Raw genomic sequence first — 27,575 nt, 5'->3', positions numbered from 1 at the left:
GGGGGGGGGGGGGGGGGCAAAAAGTTTGAAGGTTGATATCATTAGTTTTGGGTTTTTTTTAATTCTTCCAGAACCGCATGACATTTAATGTACTTGTACCACAGTAAATCAAACCATAATCTCACACCAATAGTTTACACAGCAAATGGGTTCCATTCAATGGATTTGCTAGTTAGATATGTTTGGATTTCACTGGCTGCACCAACAGATAGGCCGCCCTCAGAAATAAGTTGATCTAGGCCTTTCACTAGAACGGTTGGGTGAATGCTGTCAGTGTTTTGCAGGCAGATCATCTGACAGTGGCAATATAACAGCAGTCATTATTGTTCCAGTTTTTGGTTTATTTTTATTTGTTTTATTTTTATTAGACTTTCAATAACTACCTGGTCAAATATAGTTAAATTTGAAATAAATAACATGATTCTATGAATCAATAATAATTATTAGTGATCACTTGGTTGAACTTTAACTAATCTAGCATAATTTACAAAAGATATTTGTAAAAACTAATAAAATTTTTATATTTTAAAAGCAGTATTTCTCCTTGCTTCAGTCTCATACTAATGCATCAAAAACCCTAACCTTATAAAAATACTTCTGTTGAACCAGTATTGCAAATAGATACAACATTTGAAAAAAATTTCATCATAAATATTTTGTACTCCGATAATAATTGGTTGCAAAGATATGTTAGATGTGGGACTTATATATTGCATCCACTTTCTGTCTGTTGAACCAGCAAATAGTTAAATTTATAAAATTTTGATCAAAATATCTTGCACTTTGATTGGTTGCACAGCTATTTTAGACAAGGTTACAGTAAAGTCTACCAGGGACAAAGTTCTCTTTATCTTCATAACGGGACATTATTTTTTATGATATTTTTCAAAAGACATTACTTCATGGCCCTAAATTCTTGCAAATGTTTGAGAAATATCTGTTTAAATAATAGTTATATTATTATAATAATTGGATGTTGCTTCTTAAAATTTGTTAGGACAATTATTGTTCTAACAAATTTTAAGAGGCAACATCCTTTTTCTGTGACAGAAATTTTTCTTGATTTATAAAATATAAAGTGGTAGTTCCTTTTCATGTTTAGACCAGCTTAAACAAAAATACATTAAATAAGTTAAATACTGAATTTGAATTTTCCAGACACCAATGGGTGACAGGATTTTATAAAGTCATTCAAAGTCTTAATCCACAAATAATTAGGTTATTCAAAATACTGTGTTTCTTGAGGCCTGTGAATTCTAAAGGCTGGTTTTTAGTAGCGACCCAAACACAGGCACAAGTGCAAGCATAGGAGTGTTTATTTCACCATAAAAACAGCCTCGACACAAGCAAAAGCACAAGGGTCAAATTTTCCTTTTCTTGTGCTTGCCTTGTGTTTGTTTTCACTTCACATATAGTGCCTGTGCCTGTGCTTGAGTCGCTAGTGAAAACCAGGCTTAAGCACTTGTTGCCATGAAACAACAACAAAACTACTGCACCCTGCATCAGAGTGGGTACTCTGGACTCATGTCAACAGCCTCTTTCACCCTTCTCTGTAGAGTCAACCCTTCTGTGACAAAACGTAGGTCTGACCCGAAAAAACTCTCCAGTGTGAACAATCAAGTATTATAATTGTATCTTCTGACTGCTGTAAGTGGTGTCCACAGACTTTGCAGACTTATGTACATCAGCAACACCTTGGGTTGGTCACAGCATACATGTAACTCATTGACTGTAGTGCTTGTATATTAATCCTTCTCTGTTGCTTTTGATGCAGTTCGCAACCACGATGAGGGTCTTAAACTTGCTGGCGATCACACTTTTACAGCTACTTCTGTGCGTCTTCTGTTCAATCTCTCAGGAACAGCAGCGCTCATTACAATAGCCAGCACACACACAATGGATAATATCACAAAGGCGAGGTGTTCATCTAATGGAAATCCAACCTTGAATCCTTCACTTATTGACCAGGCAAATGCACTTCCAGCAATCACTGGTGCCACAGCCCTGAAAGCACAAAGCAAATGGATGCACAAAGTGGACAGGCCAGTGAGTGGAAATCCCAGGTAAGAACTGCTGAGTGTCTCTCATCATTACTAACACTATTTCTGCAGTAATTTACTGTAACATTTTAAAGTCATCTCGGAGGCATGTTCTCCCATAAATGTGTAAAAGTATAGTTGCACCTGGGTGTCATATAATTTAACATGCAGTTTTCCTCTGGAACCCTTACTGGAACCTGTTGGCAATCTAGTAAGCGCATATACAGGTGTGGTGTTGAAAGGATATTAAGTATTATTTTGTCTGATACAGAGTAGAGTCCAAATAAAAGTGTGATGTCACAAATATAAGAAATTTTGAAATTATGGGATTTGTTAAAAATGTTTGGAAAGACCATGCATGGAATAACTGCTTGCCAAAAATCAGCATTTTTTTGTAATTTGCTGGTTGGAGATATTAGCATTGTTATATGCTCCAATAACTCTGCCATACAAATCCCTCTTACTAATTTTGTGACAGACTCATTTAGAACCATTGGCAAAACATCATTACCTTAGATTATTTTAAATAGTTTGTTTTATCACCTGGATGTTGAAGCAGCTGTCATTGCGAGACCATTTACAGAGCCTAACAGGTCACTGGGCACTGAATTATTTACTAAGAGTGTCACTGAGGTGAAAGCACAACCAGTGCTTAACTTCATGGGCAGAAGAATGCCTATTAATAGTGGCCAAAGAACTTTAGATCTGAAAAATGAGGCAGATGCAATTATAATTATTATTAATAAATTATTATTATAACAGTAGAAACGTCTGTATGCAATGTGCAAATATCATTAAATAGTATGATGGGGCACGTGAGCTTAACTGGTTGACTATAGTGAAACAAAAGTAACTTATGTACAGAAATGAAATATTTCTGGCTGTGGAAGTAAGCGCTACTAACAAAACATAATAATAAAACTATTCAAAATATCTCATAATTCAAAATAATAATAATTATTATTATTATTAACAATTCAAAATAATAATAACAATAATAATAATACTACTGGAAACTTAATAATAATAATAATAATAATAATAATAATAATAATAATAATAATAATAATTATTATCATTATTATATTTATTATTAATTAATAATAATAATTATTATTATTGTTTTTATTATTAGTATTATTATTACTAGGGTTGATACTCACTTGCAAGATAAGAAACACATACCAGTGATCTTGTATAAATATTAAGTGTTAACAGAACACAGCAATATTTTTCTGGACTTATTTACAACTTGCCTGTTATAGTAAGTGTTAATCCATGGCAAACACAGTATTGCTATTCCTGTAGTAGCACTTGAAAATTGAAAAACCTGTTGTGGAAACAAATAGGAATTGGCTGGGTTGATGATCTATTGAAGGGTTAATACATTCAGCAGTTTGTTAGATATACAATACAATACAATACAATATTTATTTCGCCATATACACAACATTTACAGATGGGAAGAAAAAATGAAGAAAAAAAATTGAAGAAAGAAAATAAATGGCGAGGAAACCTGAAAGAAACCACGAGGCTTATAACAAGTCAGGCTTCCTCACTTAACTAATCTTATATTAGAATTACAATATGGACTTATGGTAAATTAACTTTGACCGCGCACACGTACACACACACATATTAAGTAAGTTAGTTAAGAATTACAGCCTTACAGAAGTTAATACCTAGAAAGAAGAAATTCTTTAAGCTTTCTTTTAAAAGAAGCGGAGGAGGGAGAACTAGTTATGTCAGAAGTTAGCGAATTATAAAAGTTTGGACCTTGAAAGTAAATTGAAAACTTCCTGGTGTTCGTTCTGCACAGTTTTAAAAATTCTTAACAGTTTGCTATTACCATACCCATTCGTACATTATACACTTGAATGTTTAGAGACAGTGTGGAGTACCATGTGACATTTTAAAGAACAGCCAAGACCGGGAACATTCAAATTATTCAAAAGTCAGTTTTAATATTAGCCTGTACTAATAATTATGACTACCACCAGGAGAGTCCCCAGTTATTGGCTTGAACATGTAAGAGTCAAGGATGTAAAACTTAAGAACTGATTGAACTTCCATGTGCAAATTCATGCAAGCCACAAAGAGGGGATACAGTTATTTGAGGGCTGGGAACACAAAGAGCGCAGTTTGTAGAATTTTAGGTCTTTTTTTCTGTTTTTTTTGGGGGGTTCTTCAAATAATAAATTGCTATTTCTATGACCTTCAGCATATGGCTTACCAATTCATTCAAGAAATGTAGTATCATTTTTTTTCCAGGTTTGCTTATAGTTTACAGAAAAAAATAATTCTAACAACCAAAGAAACATTAATTTTTTCCTGATGTATAATTATAGCATGTTGCACTTGGCTGTTTTCATTTGCAAAGGATATTAATAGGTGCTTTTGTTTTCATTGTTAAGAGTTCACTGAAGATGTGACATCAGCATCAGAAACCTCCTTCTATGTGTGAAGTTTTCCCAACTTGACAGCAAAATTTAGAAAAACACAATACAGGTGAATGTTTTGCTAATAATTATTGTAGGTGACATGCAAACATTGTTGGACAAAAACCACCCAAAAAAATCAACTTCAATTCAAGCAGGCTTTCAATTAATTTTATAGTCTTACCCTTACTGCTCCAAGTCGTCTTTCAAACTAAAAGGAAATTCAATTAAGACAAGTGATAACATTAGACTATACTGTACTTTATATTTTAAATAGGCTTCTCAGTAGCACAATTATCATTATTTTTTAAAACACAAGTTAAAAAATAATATTTAAGAGAAAGCCACCAGACTCCATTACCGTTCCAAAAATCTATCTAGCAACGTTTTATGACATGCCATCGTACATGTGACTTGATGGTTCCATGGAAACAACATTTCAATGGACATACAAGGTTTTCATTATTTTTTGTAATACATGTAGGAGGGTTGTTAATAATAAAATATCAGGTGTCTTCAACATTAACTTTGGTCAACAAGTTGACAAGAAGGAAGGTAATTTGGCCACCGTAAAGAGATTCGAGTGCTGACGTAACCCTCATATTCTTCAATTGTTTGTTGGGTTTTGAGGTGCAGAGTAAACCAACTTTGTTTAGCGAGGGTGACACTTAACAGTCTGTCACGACTGGCAGACCTGTGGCCCTCAGATTCCAGATCGAATAAGATTTGGAAATGTTAGTTTTTGAGGAGAGGGTGAAACCGGAGTACCCGCAGAAAAACCTCTTAGAGCAAGGACGAGAACCAACAACAAACTCAACCCACATATGACGCTGAAACTGGGAATCGAACCCAGGCCACATTGGTGGGAGGCAACTGCTTTCAAAACACTGCCATCTCAGCGCTCCCCCAGAGTTTGTGCATTATTGGGCATTATAGGGAGCTTAAGCAATGACGACGGCGGCGGCAATGACAACGCCGCAAAACAATAGGTTTAATAAGCAAAAACAATTGCTCTGCACCTGTGTTTTACATTTTGGTACATTTCTTTGCAGTTCTCTGCAAAGCAACAACGTGATATGCCCACATTTAAGGTTTTGTGGAGAAGGTGAATGCACGGCGGGAATTTTTCATTTTCTTTCTAATTTGTATGCCACTCCTACCAATTTGGTTCCAGGATAGTAGTCACCAATTTTGTAAAAGTTGAGCGAGTTGAAATAATTGCGAAATAGCACAAATGAAATAAGATATATTTTCGGGTTACATTTTCGTTGCTGTTGCCGTCGTCGTCGTCGTTGCTTAAGCTCCCTATTGTACTAAGTAATCTGTGCTTTTCAAATTGTACCTTAGGAAACAGCCACATCTGAAGAAAAAGGAGTGGAGCAGCAACACACAGTAATGCAGTGCCTATTTGGTCAGTGGAGAATCCAAGTCCACCTAAAACAAAAAAGTGAGAATTCAGGTGGGAACCCTTGCTAGCATAAAACATTGACTCTTATTATAGTTTATAAGTTAACAAACAGCTTGCTTTTAAGATGAGGACAACAATATTGTGTAGTGTAGTGAGATCCTTGCAGCTACTTTAAAAACTTAAAAATTAAACAAACCAATCAATCTATGATTATCTGTTAACATAGTTAATTGAGTGTCAATGTATTTAGCGCAGAGCACTAATTGGGGACACTTTCCAGATCGAATTGGAATTTAGAAGTGTTGGTGTTGGTTTTTGAGGAGAGGGGAAAACTGGAGTACATGGAGAAAAACCTCTCAGAGCAAGGACGAGAACCAACAACGAGCTCAACCCACATATGACGCCAAGTCCAGGAGTTGAACCTGGGCCACATTGGTGGGAGGCGAGTACTATCACCACTGTGCCATCCCTGCTCCCCATATGTACATGTACATGTACTGATTTATCATCCCATGCAATTAGTAGGTTCAATTGCATGGGCCAAATTATGGGTTACAATTTGTGGCCAATTAAGGCCATTTCCATGTTGCTGTAAACCTCACTATGAAAGTGAGGCTAAGTGCGAAACTTTTCACATGAAAATTAGTTTTGTTTGCATATGAATGAAAACTAATTTTCATAACAAAAACTTTGCACATAACCTCACTTTCATAATGAGGTTCACAGCAACTCGGAAATGGTCTATTACTTTTTCTGTTGGTTGAAAATTGGCCTGATTAACAAAAATCTGTGGTACTGCCAAAAATTGGCAGAGCATATGTGCAGTGACCAAGGTAGGCACTGTCCTTAATGTATTGTGTAGTAAGAATGTCATTAGTTATCAGTTCATGTCAATAAGGTTACCATGATGAGCTTGAGTGGCAGCCCATAATGAAAACAGCTCGTCATACCCAATGATTGCAAGGGACACCATACAGTATGTGCCAATAGTAAGGACAACATTACGATCTCTGAAAAATTGGATCAAGACAACACTTAATTTAATTACAGACTAGTATAAGTAACAACAGGTTAAAAAGGGGCCATTTCTGACTGTTTTCTCACAAAATCAATCCCAAACAATGATCAGTGCCCAGCTCCCCTTCACATCCAAATTTATCCCTCAAAAATTAATTAATTTCACTTGCATTTTAAATATCACTGAATGAGGAAATTACCATAAAAAGTAATAATAATAATAATAATACGAATCAACAATTTTTTCGAAATTGATTTAACTATAAAAGTTAACGCTAAAAGAGAACGACGTTTCGACCGTCTGACGGTCATTTTCAAGTTCTAGATAAGAAGTAAAATATGTGCTTATGTACATTTGTGAGTCAGTATCTCGTTAGTTTTTTCACAATTGTATATAAGCACATATTTTTCTTCTCATCTTGAACTTGAAAATGACCGTCGGACGGTCGAAACGTCGTTCTCTTTTAGCGTTTACTTTTATAGTTTAATAATAATAATAATAATAATAATACATGTAATAATAATAATAATAATAATAATAATAATAATAATGATCTCTTTATTACTATTTTCCAAGCAAATTGCTATTTACAAGTTAAAAGTAGAAAAAAGAAAGTTGTTAAAACCTATTTACAAAATTCATTTTGATTAAAAAGAGTCTATTTGCAAGCACAATTTTTTTTAAAGAAAAAACAAAATGTCATAAAGTTACAATTATAATATTCTTATTTGTAATTATAAAATCGTATCATGATTGTGTTCTGACTAAAACAAAATAATAAAAATAATAAATAAATAAATAAATAAATAAATAATTAAATACACATCAGTAAGAAAAAAAATAATAATAAAAGGGAACTTCACTTATCAACCTTAAAACTGGATAGGGATAATGTAGATAAATAATTTTATGCTATTCACTGGGTGGTAGGTCCATATTGGGAAAAACTGTGCGAGAGCTCTTAAGTCAACCAGAGACCCCAGGCCGAGGGCCATCAGTTTTTGTCAACACGGATCAACCTTGGCCAATGAATAACATTTCTATTTTTTCTGCAAGAAAACAAGGCCCAGATCTTGCAACAAATCATGCAACAAATTGTCCAGGTTCGCAAGGCAAGATTGAATTTTAATCCACCCCTACTGTCATTTGTCTGCAGACATGATGTACAAGCATATTGTACTGATTTGTTATAGATAAATACATCATTCTACAACATCATGGTTCTGAACTCACAACTTACCTGAGCAGAATTGCAAGTTTGGTTTTCCTGAAAACTTGCCAGCATATGGATCTTTGACAACAACAGCATCTGCTGTGACAAGTTTCTGTTTCTTTACTGCCAGCATCACTTTCAATAAATATCTCTAGTTCTTCATTTTTGAGGGAACTTGTATTTTCTTCAAAACTCTTCTCAGAATCTTCCAGTACCCTCTGTATACTGGAATCATCTTGATTATCTGAAGAAGCTGTGCTTTGCATGGGTAATAATTCACTAGGCTCACTTCCAGTTGTTTCACTTTCACTGTACCAAAGAAAATGCACAAAAAAGACCTGTTCATTATGGTCAACTCTAACTTTCTAAGAAAACAACATCAAGACCAGCCTAACTAATAATCCTGATTCCAGAAGAGAGTTCAGCTTCAGTACATGTACTGTATAAGGATTGAATAGGAACTTAATTAGGTGCCCATGCTAGAAGCCGTCTGTCCTTGATTTAGTTGCTCTAGCATCGAGTAGACACAGTCAAAATGCATTATCACAAACAACTTTGGGATCAGAAAAAGCATGTATACTATTAAAGGCATCAATAGGTTACATAAGGGTGCTCTATTTTAAAATGTATGGCTCGGGATATCTGCAAATTGGGATTCAACTGTATTGTATGATCTACCTTTTGACGAGGGTCTCCTCCAAGTAGAAATAGTCCAACACAATTGAAATAAGCAATACCACACAGTTCATTAAGCATGGAAGTAGGAAAGCAAACTGGTCAAAAAAGGAACCTACAATAAAACAAGCAAGAATTTCTTGTGTGAAAAATAGTTTATTATAACATCACTTTATTCACTGTAAAGTCTTGCTAATAGTGCACTTGCAGATAACAACTAGAAACTGTTGACAGATTCTGTGAGCTTTTGAAGCTTATAAATTGTGAAATTATAACTTTGTCTTGCCCATTTGGTTTGGAAGTATTACGTAAACGGTAACTGTCTTTTGGTGGTACTATCCAAATAAGCTTCAAGACTTGATTTTTCTATTTAAATATGCCCTCACTTTACTATCATGTTAGAAAATTACACAAAAGAATACTTCAAAACTTGATTAATGCACCAATGGTCAAGCATCAGTCAGTTTGTCTATAGGGCATAGATAACAGGGTTCATTTTGAAACAAACTGCAGTGCTACGTTGGTGGGGGAGTTGAAACGAATGTTTGGCTTTATTAACAGAGTTGATAAGGTAATTTGACCACCGTAAAGAGATTTGAGTACTGCCATTACTGATTCACTGTGGCAAGGGGCTAACACTTGAAACATCAGCACGATAGCCAAATTACCTAATATCAACTTTGTTGATAAAACCTTCAACATTTGTTTCTATAGGACAACTTGGACTTCAATGTGCAGAAATGTTGCATTTGCAATACACAACCCATTAGCACTATATTTAGTCAGTTTAATAGCTGTGTGGTAAAATTTTGGATACTTATAACACAAACCTTTAGGAAAGACATTGGGGTACTTTTCTGCAGGCTCTGCAAGGTACCCTGCAGGTAAAGAAGTAAGCAAGTAATTAGCAAGGTGAGATCGGATGTCAGCATGTAAAGGTGCCACTGGCAGCCGCTATCAGTCCATAGTTTGATCTCACCCACCCACCGGCCCAATGCATGGATGTGAACGTAGACAGATGAAATGAGAGAGATAGACTGGCATACACCATCACACCAGGGACCACGTCCCCTACTCTTTTCAAACAGTGTGTGGGTTCTTTAACGTCCCACAGATTATTAGGAACAAGTGTTGTGAGACAGCAAGAACAGTTTATGGTCTGAGAAGACAAAAAAGTAAAGTCTAATCATTTGCATATGTCATTACAAAGGCAGCACTTCCTCCTCAGTTATTTAAAGACCCTGAGTGTGTCTGGCCGCGGTTTGAACCTGTGACCTCCCTCACAGTAGCCTTGGCTAGTGCTTTCCCACTGGTCGGCTGTTCACATGTAAAATTTGCCATCAAACAGGGAAGCTTGACACAAGAGCTAGGGGTGTAGAATAGCAAAATCCAAGACTAGCTGAGATGCTGAGACCCTAATTACAAATCCGAGACCGAGACTTAACCACTGTCTTGTTTCAAATCCGAGCCTGAGACACTGTGATTCAAAAATCCGAGTGCAGGACACCGTGATCAAGAGAGGCAAGCACCAGACTTTTACAGTACTCTTTCCCTCGTACTAGAAATTATTTCTTGATAATTCAGAACTTGTTGGTTAAGACTAAACTTTTGCTTGGCCTGTGAGACTCTTGAGACTCAAAATACAAGATTCTGATTTTATTTTTTATGAGCTTGAGATACCAAGACTCTAGTTTGAGATGCCAAGACTTAGAGACTCGCCGAAAATTTGAAGAGACCCATCATTTTTCAAGGACCACTCTATATCTCTTAGAGCTAATTAGAAATTTATTTTTAATTACACAGTAGAGTGATACATGCAACAGCTGACAGAGGTTTGAGTACGGTTACACATATGTTTCAGAGTGAAGGTATTCAGCCCCTGGTGAATACCAGTAACTGCAAGTTGTGAACTACGTTAGACGTACCTCCCACAGCTGGTCCAACAATGACTCCCAGATTCCAAGCTGTAAGTACCACTGACATCCCCATGGCCTTAAACATTAAACAATTGAAGGTTTTGTACTTTAATTTTCTTTCTTTCGTATTGTAAAAAGAATAATCAACGGCAGTTTTCTATGGTCTATACTCTTATTAGTCTTCTTCACACCCATCGTTTGGGTTCGTGATGAGCCCAAACGACGGCTGCAAAGGAGAGCTATACTCTTAAGTAATGTTAGTAATGTTTAAAAAATGAGCAGGAGTGTTTTATCGGGTTTAAAACCAAGAGGCGCAGCCGAGTGGTTTAAGACCCGATAAAACACGTGCTGCGAGTTTTTTGAACAGCTTCAAAAACATTCCTGGAAAAGTGTGTGTCAATAGAGTTCATAACAATATTATGCTTTTGTGAACGTTGGAAATTAGCTTACGAGAAAAACACCACATACTAATGAGGAGTGTTTTATCACCTGATAAAACACCACATACTAATGAGGAGGAGGTTTATCGACATAAAGTCACTGCACGTGATGTATTATTGACCATTTGATAGGTCAATGGACTTACAATGGCCTTATGAATTATTAATGAGTTGTTAAAAAACCATAAAATGACTCTACAAAATGTTCAAAACTTGGCAGTGAAACCACTTGCCTGCAGCTTGTGGTTCCACTTGAGTTTTGAACATTTTATGGTGTCATTTAATGGTCTATAAGAGTAGACAATAGGAAACTGCTGTTGATTTGTTAAATGTTCTTATATATGTACTACGTAACATGACTCTGTGTATGTATTTGAAATAATTTTGCATTACTTATAGCCTGAAAACACTTCACATTTACTCTGCTGCCATTGAAAGCAAACTGGTATTAGTCCCATATTTTATACCACCAATTTATCTTTAATTCCTAAGGTATGATATCAGCTGATATCAAAACATGAAGGTACATGATTTTGTCTTTGCTTTATAAAATAATTAACACTGGCTATTGAAATAAGAAAAGAAGTTAAAAAATACCTGATTAGAATTATCACAGGATTCTGAAACAACTGCTTTGCAAGTCCCAACTAGCCCTGAAATAAGGAAATATTTTTCACTTATCATTCACTAGAGTTCCAAGCTTGCCATGAACTGAATTAAATATTGCAAATTAAAGTTATTTAACAACTACAGTAAAAGCTCTATTAGAGTATCAAGCCCCCAGGTTCACACGGCTTCGTAAATTTCAGGCCTTGAAAAGGAGGGGGGAGGGGGGGCTATTTCAAATTATGAAATTTGAACAAAAGTTGAATAAGCTTTTCCAAAATGTTGCCTCAGAAATGACTGCAACAACGCAGGAATGCATTTTGTATCACAAACATGTTATTCTTATACCTTGGTGCAATTGACTATTACATCAAAGACCAAGTTTTCCTACAGACAAACTGACCATCCAATGTTTTAACCATTGGTACAAATGAGTTTTGAATTATTTCTTTTGGGCTTTCTAACATGGGAAGTGGGAGAAAGGGGGAGGGGGGGGGGTTAGAGAGGGAAGCTTGATAGAGAGAACGAGCTTACTACAGCTTTTCATTACGTGGCTTAGCTGAATATAATATAGTTCGAAATTTTCTTCTTTTTTTTTTTTTAAATCATATGAAACACTTTCAGCATTATATATCTCAGTCTGTAAAATGCAAGATACAATATGGAGTTATGATCCCAGTAACTTATGTGCTAGACATATTTCTGCAGCACAACACTTACAACATTTAACATCAAATTCATCTCAAAATTCTTTCAATTAAGTGATGACTGGCCTTCAAGATTACTGTCCTGCATTCATAGGTTATAGATAGAAATCGGGATTTCACTAATATTTTGTACAGGAGGGAAAATGAGCTTCAGATCTAGAGATGGGCAAATATTATCGACTTCCACTTCTTTACAACAGAAACTTGTTTGAGAGGCAAAAATGCAGCCAGACAAAATCATGTTGACAGCTGACCAATTTGCCAGCTGTTAATGAAACCCCTGTTAAGAATGATAATTATGAATTATTGTCATACCATTAGCAATCCCGCAGAAAAATCTTGTAAAAATGGCCATATATAACGAGAATGATAGTCCAAATCCCAGCATGCCAGCTAAAAGAAGTGACAGGGAGATAAGCATGACAGGTCGTCGCCCAACTTTGTCTGCGAGCCATCCCCAGAAATAGCTGAAAAGTGATGTTGTAACACGCCATGATTAAAAACAAGATGATAACTTAATACTTGCCTTAGAGTGGAGGCTTTATAGTCAAGGCAAAAAAGGATTTTTTAATTATTTAAAAATCAGAGGAGGAATTTAAAAAAGTCTATTTACAGTGGGAAGTTACTTAAAGCACAAATAAAGTATCTACCAAAAAAATATGTTTTGAAGTGTTATTGCCCCCACAGGCTTTTGGACCAATTAAAGGCCAAAGCCTAAAATGAATAAAATGACAGTCACACTTTTCTCATGAATCATGATTTGGTCAGATCTCAAGGCAATGTCACCCATATTGTTTTTTGCATTTCATTACGAAAATTTATTTATTCATTTATGGAAACTACTTGGTGTTTGGTTGAACTGAGAACCATGATTTTGCTGCATCTTTTATAATTTTTGTAAGAGCTTTAACATACATTTTGCATGACCAAGAGATGAAGAGCCTTCTGTCTTCTTGGTGACTATATATATTATAATATGGTCTGAGCTTGCAATGCTTTAATTACTAAAAGCAAAACACACCAGGCAGATCACTCAGGAAGGTTACAGGTAGTGAGGATACCAAACAAGACAGTAAATGTGATGAAAATTTTAAAAAGCTACCCAGGAATGCAACTTAGTTTGTTTCCAACATGTTCTCTTTTTGAAAATGAAACATTGTACATGTATATATGCCCATTTCATTATTCATGAAACACGAAATAAGCTTTTCGTTTTCTTTGAATCATTACCAAGAACCCTTTTCCTTTTTACCACCCCCTTTTAACACATACAACATTCCTGATCACTTATTGGCATGGCCTACTTTAAATTACTCATGCTCATCAAAAATTTTAAAGATTGTTAGAAGGTTTCAATAGATTATCATGTTTTCATGGGATGGCTATTTAGCTATGGAGTACATTAATTTTTGTTTTACCACTGATAATAATTATTATTTAGAACATAATAAAAACATATATACATTAAGAACATAATAAATAAAGTTAGGCTTCGATCTACTTACCATGCTAGTGTACGCCCAACAAACAATGATGATGCCACAAGACCTGCATAGTAACCTGGAGATCAAAAGAAACAATTAATTTAAAAGTAATAATTATTAATATGCACATTACTAGCTGGTAAATACAAATAGCAACTCACTGCATTCAACAAAATAACAAGAAGATAAAATTTGTGCAATACTATGCACTTTCCAGGTCATTACACCCTAGTTATTCAGGAGAGGGGTAGATTGAGGTCAGTGTGGTAGCCCCCAACCCCTCCCTCCCCCCCCCCCCCCAAAAAAAGTCAACAGCACATGTTTGAAACTTAAAACAAGGCCCTTTGCCAGAATGGAGAAAAAAGCACTTTGAGTGCTTTCTCCCCTCCCTACTCCCCTGGTGATGGTGACCAATTCACCTAGCCTCGCTGCATATCTTTTGCCTAGGCAGTAGTGGATTCCTCCTATAACTCAGTTTACCATGATGCCACAACAGATATGCAGTGAGGGCAAATTACCAAACTGAAATGTTCACTAAATGGAAAGCACCCCAGGTATGCTGCCATGTTTTGGCTCAGCAGAAACTTTTCATGACACTTAAAATTGCCAACCAGTTATGTTTAGTATAAATGGACCCAATTTATAGCAAAAAGTTAGGAAAAAACTATAATTACGCTGTTTATACCTGTGGTGTACACAGTGTTAATTGGTGTGAGAGTCCACCAATAATAATGACTATTAGTAACAATTAACAATAAAAATTTTTAGTGGAAACTCTAACCTGTATCTTCTTCTGATATTCCAAAACTCTACAATAAAATCATAGTTAATAAAAAATAAATAAATGAAAATAATACTTCTCAATAAACAATCTTGATAATATTATACTTCTCAATAAACAATCTTGATAATATTAAGATGTTATTACAGTAACTGTAACATGATATTGAGCCATATCTTATTAAAAACGAACCTCCGAATATAAAAGACACCTAGGTAAATGACGTCCTTGGACAGTTGTATATGGATGTTTTCCATTGGCCTGAGCTCAGGCTGCATGGCCAGAAGTTGGCCATTATGAAGGAATCCACCATTCTGAGAAAAATCCTTCAAAATTGAACATTTCCAAAACAGGTAATGTGTTTGTTATTGAAGAAATTAAAAGTACTAGAATTTAACCAGTCCTTATGATAATTTGATCAGGGGGGATTTTCTGAAGCAAAGGCATACAAAAATCCAGCAAAGATTAATTGCTTGACGTTTTGGGGTCATCGTGACTCCATTATCAAGAGACTAGTAAACTAGCATGCAAATAAGGAAGGGTACAAGATAAGCATGACCCCGAAACGTCAAGCAATAAATCTTTGCTGGTTTTTTCTTGTGATAATTGTGTCTTGTATTTGCAAACTGACATTTCTGGCTGGCCACCACATCAATAGATAAATTTAGGATCTAAGTTAATAACCTTGTCTCTTACCTTCACCATTGCGGGTAAGAATGGAAACAATAGGGTGATAGACATGGCACTGCAAAACTGTAAATGGAATGATTTGAACATCAGATTAAATCATTTTTAGACATACAATAAGAAAAGTTTGTTACAGCAGTAATTACCAATTAGGGAGAGACACAAAACTGAAGCTTGGGTAGGGAGATGTCGCAGGGATCCATAACTCCCATATTAACTTGTATCCTCTCTGTAATTATAATAAATCTGCACAAAAATGATAGAGCATGTTTTGATGAAAAAATGTCATCAGCTTTCCAGCTGCACAGCTTGAGTGGAGCACCACAATATCAACATCTTGCAATTTTTTTTGCAGACAAAAATCTTGTGTGTCAATCTTACAGGCTATCGGAGGCCATAAAACCATAATACAGTAAGTTAGACAATCTGCTTTAAAATCCACTTTTATTAGAACTAGTCAACTCTTTGATCACCATGGAATGAATTACAGTCAAACCCTGTTGTTATGGACACCGTTGGGACCAGAAAAAGTGTCCGTATTACAGAGTGTCCTTAATAATTACGTGGGTTAATTTTAAGGAAAATGTTTGGAGCAGGACCAAGAAAACTCTCCGTAATAAGAAGAGGTGTCCGTAAAGCAGGGTTTCACTGTACTTAAGTTTATGAACTGTGGAAATATGTATATAAAAAAAAAAAATACAGATCTTGTCTGACACAGGTTTCCATTCCTGTACAAATATGTTAATTTGTCTGAAGGGAGTTACTCCACTTTATAATAATGGGAGAAGTTTTGTGGAGATTTCATTACCTTCAATACTTACTGATCGTATGTTCGCTTGGTTTCATAAAATCTTACAAAAATTTTAATAAATACTGTTCAATGGGCCCGTAGCAGCTAACGGTCACATGGTACAAAATCCACCATGCTGGGATGCAAGCTACGCACTGGGACATCCAAAACAGAAAATCCCAGGTGGGTTCCTTGGTTATAAACGTGACAGGTGGGGGAAGGGGGGGGGGGGAAGGGGGGGGCGTCCGACGTATTTTTTGGGGTCTCAAATTTTCAACTCCTGTATTTTTTTGGGTTGACGATTTAACCGTGTATTTTTTTGGGTCTGAAAAATCTGCACGTATTTTTTTGGGTTTGAATTTCCGCCAGGCTAATAGTTCTTATGCAATTCAAGTAGAAAGCAGAAAGAAAGCAGCAGAAAGCAGAAAGGCAGTATGTATACTGTTCTTAAAATTGCATTTTTAGTGTATAAAAGTCATGTACTTTTTTGGGTCTAAAATGTCCAGTCTTGTATTTTTTTGGGTGCAAAATATTAGGCTCTGTCGCAACTCCCCCCCCCCCCCCCCCCCATCATGTTTATACCTGAGTAACCCACCTGGGCAGAAAATTCAAATTGACTGGATGAAGTCGCTTTGTTTTGGATGTCCCAGTACATAGCTTGCATCCCGGCATATGTATCATTATACTGTAGTTTGGGCTTCTCCATCAAGAGGAAATGAGGGGGGGGGGGGGGGGGGCATCTGCACATGTAATTTCTGCTTCCCATTCCCATACCCCTCATGCTGGTTCCCACCTCTAATTGCTTCCACCCCACCTCAACCTGAGTCCCCCCCCCCCCCCCCCCCCCACTAGAATAGACAGAATGTGTGAATTTAACAGAAGTCTACACCTCAGAATTCTAATATTTCATTTTGCATGATGCCTGTCTTTGATAAGCCAGTACACTCTTTAGGGCCTTATATAGTCGTGGAGACTAGAATCAGCAACAAATTTCCTGCAGTAGTGGTTTTGAAAATTATCAAACTTTTGGGATCACACAATTTGCATCCACAACCAATCAGAATGGCACGGTGCTCTGTAGGGGGCATCCTCATGCAACTTGTTAATATGTCAAGTTGTTGAGATGTTCAGATGACATGCAACTCGTTGACGTGTAGAGATGTCAAGTTGTTGAGATGTTGAGATGACATGCAACTTGTTAACATGTAGAGATGTCAAGTTGTTGGGATGTTGAGATGACATGCAACTTGTTGACATGTAGGGATGTCAAGTTGTCGAGATGACATGCAACTTGTTGACATGTAGAGAAGTCAAGTTGTCAAGATGTTGAGATGTGAAGTTGTTGGCATCTTGCCAACTGGCCATCTCAACAACTGGCATGTCATATCTGGACATGTCCATGCACGACTTATTCTTACTTTTACTTTCGCTAATACCAGAAGAACAACATCTTAACATATCTTAAGAAGTTGATGTCTCGTACAGAGTGCCGTAGAACGGTTACTCAGAGAGGGGTTTCCAGGACGTTTTCTACTAAAGGATTAAATATCCCCGGGAAATATCTGGGTAGACCGGGTAAGAGAGATAGGTGGAGAAAGCGGAACAAAATATGTTGATTACAGAATAACAAAATCGAACAAAACAGCCGGCTCGTTCTTTCTCATTTCTAGACTCTTTGTTCTGATAACCGATTACATAATTGTACCTTTTACGAGTGCATTCTCCAGAGAACAGGAAAATTTCTCATCAAAACAGCTCAAAAAGAATTTACGCTTACTGGCGCAACTTTCGTGCACTGCCGTTACATTAAGCTTTGCGTGATGCATATGGTTTCGATAACCTTAGAATTTTTATCCGCGGAAAATTATCAGGTCTTACACAATACGTTGAACATCTGTGAAATTGTGCAGATGGCCTTTTCACGTAAGTATTCGCAATCACGCAAACTTTAACCAAACGTCTCCAGACGGATTATTGAACCAGACAAGAGCTCCAGCAAAGTTGACGAGACAAAACAACAGATCACTCAACTTACCAGAGAGAAGAATAGATTTAAAATTAGCTTCCAGTTCAATGGAGTTGTACCGGGTGGATACAATATCCCTCGCACTCGAGATTTTAAGAAATCCATCGCAAAACATTTACTGCGTGTGAAGCCGCAATAAAAATAGACAACTTATGAACTCGGCGGCTTTTTGTATGTGAAAAAAATTTGCAAATATTGCATACGTTTACATCAGTTGACCTTACCAGGTCGCTCCCAGGGACACTCGAATGGAATGACTCTGCATCTTGTGTAACTTCACTCTCCCCTAGTAAGGTATCTTTTATCGAAGGAGCAATTTACTGCATCAAGGACGAACAATTAGATTTTTGGAGGGGGGTGGGGAGGGGATGAAAATCCTGGAAAAATTGATTGCAAACCACAAAAAGCTCAAATAAATTGTTTAAATACACAAATAATTGTCAACAGGAAGATGCAGCTTGAAAAAAATTGTTTTCATAGTCGTCAACGACACAGAACAATTCTTTGTCTTGAAAAACATTTTGCCCCCCACCCCCCCCCCCCCGAAACAAAAAAAAATTGTCATTTACCGGAACTACACCTTGCCATACCTGGCGTCAAAAATAACTTATTCCAATATCGCTTCTCTCTACTATCTACACTCGCCATTTACACACTCGGAGACGAGACCGGACGAAGTTTTCACGGGCGGGTCAAATCGTGATATCTTCGCCCTGTCCCGAACATCATGCTCCTTGACAATTATTAGAACTGCAAGTAGTCGGCTTCCTTTGGTAAATTATACTGTACAAAGTGATTCTTGGATTCTTACATGGTCTGTGATTGAAATCCATCCAAAATGAAAGCATTAAAGGGGCCTTCAGACGCAAAACAAAATTTCACACACTGGAGTTTTTGCCCCTTGTAAGGTAATCCGGATTCCGGAATCCAGGATATTTTTGCCTTCTAGAATTCGTAATCCAGAACTAGGAATCCTGTGTCCATTTTCCCGGAAAATTAGAGTTGACATTAAAGAAGACTACTAAATAAAATAGCTTGTTGAGAAAGTGAGGCATGGCCCCTCAAAAACTGTATCGAAATATCTTAAGCCTTAAAAAAATGAAATGATATTCATTAACTTGTTCACTTCAATAAAGATGATTAGGGCCATGATAGTTATAGGTCAACCGCGTTTTTAATTAAAGGGGAAGATCATAAGAATTTTATGTCATTTGAAAACCCATAAACGTTTGTCTGTCAACAGAAACAAGAGATTAATTGTGTAGTTTTGTCATAAATTATCACCTAAGTGAAACAAAACTGTCGATAAGTGCCTCTAGTCAGAGACATAGTAGGTCGGAATGGATTGAAATTTCAGTGAAAAATGTTAGTTTAACGTTTTTCAAGTTCTCGCCTTTTTGTTTCCAAAATACGCAAGAACAGATCACGAATTGTTCCTTTCAAGAATTGAGTTGGTTTCTTTCCTCTCTTTGTTCTAGAATTATTTTGTGGCTAAGTTAAGGTCTTATTTCGCCATTTTTTTAAAAAGATCAAAAACACCATGACACTTCCCCCTTAACTCTGCTTGTGGCTTCAAACTCAGCCTTGGTCCGCGAGTGTAATGGCAGCTAGTACACCCGGCGTACCCAGTCGAACGTTCGGTAATCGTACTCTCCCAGTCAATCCATGGATTGAGTTGAGTTTAAGGAAGGTGCCTATCCAACAAGAAAATTGGGTGGTAACCATGCATTTTTCAGAGATAATAAAGCTTCAATTTGAAAAAAAAAAAGCCATGCATTGCTTTGTATTTTACTACTTTTCAGAATAATTGTTGCTTAATTATCTCTTAAAAATGCGTGGTTACCCCCAATTTTCTTTTTGGATTTCAGTAGCCCATAATAAGATCTGTTTTTCCTGCATAGTCATAAACTGTGCAAAAATACTTCTGTATTAGGAGGCACCGTCCTTAATTGAGTTCGGCTTTAATCGAACGCAACCAAACAACGAAATTTCTGAAACTCAATTCGGTGAACTGAGTTCGATGGAGTTCGGAAATCGAACTGAATCGTCAGTACAGTATGGATGGGCTTAAATCGATACCAAATACTCGATATAATCGACACTGAGGTTTCTTTGAATAGAATCGATACTTGCGAGAAGTATCGCCTGTTCCGATCCCTTTCGATACTGTAACAGTAAACTTTGCATTCAAGAGTTCGACAATGAAAATAATGTTCTCGTGCTCTACAGCCAAGAATGTTTTTGTGAGTTCGATCGCGTTCGATTACCGAACTATATTATACCCATTTTGAAATCACTGGTGATTCTTGCAATCTGATTGGCTCTCAACAGTGCGATTTATTCACTTATTACACTCATTTTGAAATCACTGGTGATCCTTCCAATATGATTGGCTCTCAACAGTGCAAATTATTCCCAAATTGCACCATTTTTTGCTCTAAATTGCATCCTTTCTTTAGCCCATCAGAATGGAAATGAAGTAACAAAAATAGAATATTAATATTGACAATAAAACTCCGTGATTTCAAAATAGGTGTAATAAAGTGGTAATTGAACTTTGCGTCGTGCAATTTTGATCTGAAATCATACTTGTGATTTCAAATCAAACGAGCGTGCAGCGCGAGTTTGATTTTGAAATCACGCGTATGATTTCAGACCAAATTGCACTCCACTCATTTCAATTACCATTATCAATCGATTTCGCCCATGGATTGAGATCGATTGAGTTCGACTGAAATTCCGTTCTATTGTGATGGGAGCTATGAATCAGTAAAAAGAAAAATAAGAAATAAGAAAGACAGTTTGGGTCAGTTATTAAAAGGCAGTTTAGACGATGTTGAACAAAACCACGTTATAAGCTATTTTCAATTTTGTGAACAATCATATCTAAACATTGTCTGCTGCTGATGGTAATAAGAAGGCTTGCATCCCAGACTAGAAAACTATTTATCTACGAAAACACCACTTATAGACAGATTTAGAGGCCCACTGATTGTCTTAAGCCGCGGCCTAAGTTAGACTCTGTTTAAATAACTGGCCCTTTGAGTTTTGGTTTTGATTTTGGCCAAACTGCTAACTAGAACTTGAACATGGCTTATTAAATCAAAAGTCAAAAGTTGGTAAAAAGAAAGTACAAAGACATATGAATTGCGTTGTTTGGGGTTATTAAAGCTTGTTATAGAGACGTCACGTCCGTATTCTTTCTCAGTCCAAGAGACGCAGTGTCTGAAAGGTTAACTTGAATGATTAAAACTTTGTGATCTGGTTACAAATCTGAGTCCCCCGGCGTTGCGGCGTGGACTAACGATCAGTACACTAGGAGAGAAATGTAACATTTCTGTAAATGTCAATTGACCTCACACTATCACTAAGGATAAGATCAAATGGAAACAAATTTTTTTCCCCCAATAAACTTGTTTTCTTTGTCAAAACTTGAGAATTCCTAAGAGATTTAAAGTAGCGAGAAGCATGATCCAATTACACAACTTGATTAAAATATTTGTCATCACCTTAGAAATCGGCCCATTTTATTTTGATTTTGATTTATTGAATTTGTACAAATTTTTGTCGGCCGCCATTTATGAAAAAAGGTCTATAACATTACGCGGTGGATTCGATCCAGTAACGTTACGATAAGAAAATTGATCTTTACAGGTCAGTATAAGAAACGACTAATGTTGACTATGTCATAAACGTATACAGTAACTATTCCGTAAGGTTTATATCGCTGTTTTATTTTGAAACCGAGGTTCCAAGCTTTTTTCCATGACGCACATTTAATTTTGATGAAGACGCCAACATAGTAAGACTTTGTCTCATCCGATATTCTCTAAACAGGCGTACTTAGTAATGATAACAGTTTAACAATTGTTAAAAACCGGATCATTGTACAATGCAATTCCAGGGATTTGATTGGCTTAGCGGTCATGGTATATGAGCCATTATACCATGCCCAAGATATAGAGACCAATAAATTGTCTCCTGGTTGTTCCTACAAACCGAAATCCGTAAGATCTAGGAATATTTCTTGATTCACGGTTGTCGAGAGCCAACCAGCTCGAAAGAGCCGCTGTCCACGGTTGCCGCATTCTGGTGATTCTCGGTTTGGTCTCTATCATGTCGCTGTTGTGTTAAGTTTTCTACGCAGTCCAGCCTTGCAGAAATTTGAGTCATTTATATTTTTGGCTGATTAGATCTTTTACTGTGATGCAGCATTTTCGTTTGCGGTCCCTTGATTATTGTTTACTTTTCTGTTTTGGACCGTAGATCTTTTTAGATCCGATATGCTGTACTTTTTTTAACATGGTTTGGCCTTGTACTTATGAAGCAAAGTTTTGTTTTTCTCATTTAACTTATTGCGACAGCGACATGATATTTCAGTTTTTTTGTTCATTGTTCGTAGTCACGCGCTATGACGTGGAGGGATTTCTGAATTTGGGCCCATCCGAAATCACTACCACGTGCATTTGGTAGACCACTCGACTCGTGTTTGTTGTTGTACTTCTTGCTGTGCTGCACCGTGCTGACGAGAGCCAACCAGCCGTCGAAAAAGCTGTCCACGGTTGCCGCATTCTGTTGCTTCTCGGTTTGGCCTCTATCATGTCTCTGTCGCGTTAAGTTTTCTACGCAGTCCGATCAGCCTTGCAGAAATTAGAGTCATTTAGTAAAACAATTATTCCACTCACGCTTGTTGGATATGAGATAATTATAGCCAACTCAGCGCCTCGTTGGCTGTCAATCATCTCATATCCAATGCGCTCTCGTGGAATAATGAGTTTTTTTATTATTAACTGGCAGTAATCAATTATTATATCAGTACGCTCGACACCTTACATTGTACAAATTGGCCATTTTACAGTTGTATTCTTGGTAACCTGGTCTTGGATTGTAAGCGAGGCTGGGGGTGACCTTGTTTTGATACAAACCTCACTGCTTTTCATATGTAAACGAAAACTAGTTAGCATAAGAACAACACGATCTACATATGAAAAGGAGCGAGGTCTGTATCAAAACAAGGTCACCGTCAGCCTCGCTTACAATCCAAGGCCAGGTCACTAAGCACACAACTGTAAAATGGGCTATTCACCTATGGTGGACCCCTTCTAGTTCGTTTCAATATGGGCTTATTTCTTCCGTTGTTTGTCTTGAACGACGAACAAGGGAAAATAGTTCGTCCAGACCGATAATGCGTATTGTGCCCGTCTTTATACTACAGACGAATAACCAGACGAACAACAAATCTTTACCCAAGTTCGTCCAGACGGATAATGCGTTCTCCAGTATAAAAACGGCCAAAAAATGAAGGTTTTATGGAGAACGTGAACGCATGAAATAAAATTACTTTTCCTTTCTTTTCCCGAACTTTAAAGCCGCCCTTACGCCCCTACGGCGCTAGCTCCTGGATAGTTCGGTCACATTACAAAAACTAAATGAGTAGAAATCATCGCGAATTTATTCAGAAAACGCGAAGGTAGTTTTACGGGCTTATTAGTTATATTCAGGTGACCATAGGGATGAGGATGGAACTTATATTCGGGGAAAAGGGGGTGGGGCTTCTGTTCACAATTTTACGTCATTGAGGTCAAGTACAGGCAGCTGTCCATAGTACTGACACAGGAAAAGCAAAAAAATTGGGTGAAATTATACTTTTGGGTAAACGTGGTGTTATGTCACGTATGCAAACACGAAATATCAGAGGTTGAACCTTTGACTTCTGCGCATTAAGGACGGTGCCTACTAATACAGAACTACTTTGCACAGTTTATGACTATGCGAGAAAAGCAGATCTTAGTATGGGTTACTGGAATCCAGAAAGAAAATTGCGGGTAGCGGGGCAGCAATATTATTATTGTAAATGGCAGTAAAATACAAAGCAATGTATCGCTTTTTTTTCCCCGAAATTGAAGCTTTGCTTTATTATCTCTGCAAATGCATGGTTACCCCCAATTTTCTTTTTAGATACCAAGAGCACTTGCAATGTTCTGCTTTCTCTGCATGGTTATAAACCGCGCAAGAATATCCCTGTATTAGTAGGCACCACCCATAGAAAACGCGAGTATCTCGAGATGCGCAGATCATATGCGCAGTAACAGAAGTAGGCACCGTCCTTAATGGCATCAAAACACGAAACTTCGGCGTATGCAAATTAGCTCCAGTCCCCCTCGTTTTCGTTCCTCTCGCCCGCTCCTTCGCTTCTCCCACGGTACACCCACAGCCTGGAACAGCAGGCTAATGCAAATAAAATATGTATAAAAGACACAATATGTACAATGAAACTTAAAAAAACAGTTAAAAGCTAGTGATTTTCATGAACTTCCTTTATTCTTCACTTTGCTTTTGTTCCGCGATTTCTTTATAAAAGGCATTCTAAAACGTAACCACTCTACCAAAAATCACTATTAATGGTAATAAAAATAACGTTTCGTTATTATTTCCTTCGGCAGGAGAGAATGATTCGCACAAGTTTTCTCTGAACTGAAAAAGTCTAACTAGCTATTGGTTTTTCCCTTGTGGGAAATTAATATCTAAACGAAAGAGCTGGTTGTCACATACGTTTTAAACATTCCGATTATTTCTACAATCTTTGTTATAATTCAATTTAACTTTTCTTGGATTCTAGTCCGATAAAATATAACAAGCATTCTATTTAAATATATGGAAAACCACCATAGTAAGTGTACGGAACTTTAGCAGAAATCCTGAAAGAAAATCCTGAGTTTGTTTTTTTCAGGCTTTCTTTTTGCAACTGCTCAAGTTGCGTATGTAACTGCGATGGGCTTCCGTGTATTTAACTCTATCATCCGTAGGTCAAACGTATCAAATTTCGTCTGTTCACTCTCAGTAACCATTCTAATTAAATAGAACAAAATCACGCCTTTATTGTTTCTCGAATTGTTCATTTTCCTTATATTGAATTTACGATAGAAAATCAACAAAGTGATTAAAAAAAGGACTGAGTTAACGCAGTGTAAGAAATATGATTTTACAATGAAAGCTAGGAAGCAGGATTTTACATTGAAGTCAATATACTCTTTAGAAAAAATTATGAACTCTGGCTATCTCGTATCATAGATATCATTTCTGTGATTTATTTGAGGTATATTTCGTTTTTTTCTCCCTTTTAAGGCTGATCAAGCTCGATAAACATAGTGGTTAGAATATTTCATTTTCTCGGTCAGAAAGCTTAAATCTGATTAAAACTGACCTTTCCTGATAGGGCGACAAGTAATCATGTTTGCAAAAATTTGCAGGTGCATCGAAAGACGATTTCAAGAACAACTTACTTAATTCTGACGGAGGCGGCCGAAACAGTGCGAAGGGACTCAAGAACTGGTTGCTTCAAGACAGTCAAGAAAATTCCTTGGCTTCAAGATTCGCTTCGGAGGTAAGGCAATTTAATATTTGAAAACTAATTTTAGTTAATGTAATTTATGTCCTGTAGGGGCAACTTGTTTTCGAAATGGCACAGTGAATTCAAGGGTGTCATTTTTTTAAAGTCGTGAACATTGTACATTAAAGAATTTTTTTTTAGTCACAAGTCATGTTGTCGGCGAGGTGTTGGATATGTGTTTTAATTTGAACTGGTTTCAGAGCAATAGAAAACCGACTTTGTCTTCAAGTAGTCCAGAGATAAACGGAAAAGTGACTGAAATTTCGGAAAATGGGATGTTTTTAATGGTACAGAAAAGCTCCTATTTTAAAAAGAAATTGAACACTGATAGAAAACTTGGATTTTTCAAGAAAATGTGAACAAGGTTTTTTTTGTAGAACCAAGAAAATGCTTTTTGTAATAAAATGAAAAATTGTCGCGCGCCGGGTTTATGTAAACTGAGGATTAAAGTTGTCTTTTAAGCAGGTGGTACACTGATTTAATATTTTCATATATTGGAAATGAAGTTAAATTAAAACAAATCACATTAAAGAGAATTTTTTTCAACTTGCTCCGTTTGTTCAAACATGAACTCATCGCACGGATTCCAGGTTATAGTTTAAACCATGTCAGCTTTTTTACAAATATGCAAATAAAAACAAATCGCAATAAAGATAATTTTTTCTAAACTTGATCTGTCAAACGCGAACTCGCCACGCGGATTCCAGATTATAGTTTAAACGAGTTCAACTTTTTACAAGTATAGTTTTAAGCCGTTTTATCAGCGCAACGTTGGCTTGGGTTACTGGCTATATGGGCTTGAAATTTTTGTTTGTATCTTGTAATACATTTATATAGAAGATGGCTCTAAGGAAGACAAATAGGGAAGAAAAAGCGTACATGGAATGGCACGGTTATTGAAAATTGTCGATGCTTTATGCTTCTTCATCTTGTGATACTTTTTGAGATAAAATAAAAAGCTTTAGAGGTCTGGTTTAATTAACGGAGCTAATCTGCGACTAAAAGCCGCTTTTATTTTAAGATGTTTAAATTATCGCTTGAAGATAGTGACGCCGCTTAACTATTCTCACGTTATGTTTTCTATTGCTAATGGTAAACGAGATGGTTTTAACTCTCGAGGCAGAGGATGAAATCTGAAGCGTAACCGTTTATATGAAAGCTATTAGGGAGCTTTAGCAATGACGACAGCGACGACAGCAAAAACGTCTCTATTAAAATGAATTCACGTTTTTCAAACGTCGTCGCGATTATTCCAACTTGCTTTAAATTTCAAATATAGGTGAAATTTCCTGGAGTTGAATTCTTGGAGACCGCACCCAAGTTTAGAAAGAGAGAAAAATTCGTCGTCGTGTGTTTACGTCCTCCATAAAACATCCCATCAGGAAATTTCACGTCCTAGTCGTGCAGCGATGGCAAAGAAATGTCCATAAAAGCGTTATGCGTGTGCAGAGTTGTTGTTTTGCATGGTTGTTAAGCCCATTGCTTTTTTAGGTTCTCGTTGCCGTCGCCGTCGTCGTTGCCAAAGCTCCTTATTGACTTTGGAGTGCAGTTGTTTATTATGCAGTACAAAAAGACTTTTCCTTTCGAGTCTGTGGATGTAACCTTCAAGTATAACATTCAAATGAAAGCTTTTGAGCGGTATATTGCTGTCGTTCTATTTTCTTTTATTTTTTGCGCATGTCGACGGAAACTGAAGAAAAACGTTACCTACTGGAACCCTCAGGGAGATTAAAAGTAAAACATTCACAAGGAATATAGCACTTTATAATCCAGTCATACGATTTGGTTGACCAAAGAGAAATTGACCCAACCCTTTCAACCCTAAAAGATATCATATAGATATATTGTGGACAAAATACCACGAAAATTTGGACGCAATTAAATACCAATTTCCAACCTCTTTTAAAACATAGTGCACGTAATGTCATGTGTATATGGAAACAAGATTGGTAAAACC

At 36.7% G+C, this 27,575-nt stretch overlaps 2 protein-coding genes across 5 annotated transcripts in view; one reads left to right on the top strand and one right to left on the bottom strand.

Moving 5' to 3' along the window:
- Positions 1-320: 320 nt before the first annotated feature.
- Positions 321-18,370, bottom strand: LOC146482684 (uncharacterized). Its single transcript, XM_085106753.1, has 16 exons — positions 18,238-18,370; positions 15,422-15,478; positions 14,726-14,753; positions 13,966-14,020; positions 12,776-12,927; positions 11,745-11,800; positions 10,717-10,783; positions 9,622-9,669; positions 8,795-8,906; positions 8,144-8,425; positions 6,789-6,895; positions 5,820-5,911; positions 4,662-4,688; positions 3,296-3,369; positions 2,583-2,744; positions 321-2,004 (listed from the first exon to the last, which is right to left on the bottom strand). The coding sequence occupies exons 1-16, from the start codon at positions 18,331-18,333 to the stop codon at positions 1,812-1,814; spliced, it is 1,608 nt and encodes a 535-aa protein (XP_084962879.1). The 5' UTR covers positions 18,334-18,370; the 3' UTR covers positions 321-1,811.
- A 3,496-nt stretch (positions 18,371-21,866) lies between these two features.
- LOC146482682 (nitric oxide synthase, salivary gland-like) overlaps positions 21,867-27,575 on the top strand; it is an 83,632-nt gene continuing 77,923 nt past the window's right edge. For 3 of the 4 annotated variants that reach the window (XM_085106745.1, XM_085106744.1, XM_085106746.1), the window contains exon 1: positions 25,479-25,612. The gene's annotated coding sequence lies outside the window, so the exon portion shown is untranslated. Of the gene's footprint in view, positions 21,883-25,478; positions 25,613-27,575 lie in introns of those variants that run through there. The other variant, XM_085106752.1, reaches the window with a different exon arrangement.

This window comes from Pavona decussata, unplaced genomic scaffold, assembly GCF_977016875.1.
Source record: "Pavona decussata unplaced genomic scaffold, jaPavDecu1.1 SCAFFOLD_44, whole genome shotgun sequence".
In the NCBI taxonomy this organism is placed as follows: domain Eukaryota; kingdom Metazoa; phylum Cnidaria; class Anthozoa; order Scleractinia; family Agariciidae; genus Pavona; species Pavona decussata.
The sequence above is the reverse complement of the archived record's forward strand: the minus strand, read 5'-3'. Positions and strand labels throughout refer to the sequence as shown.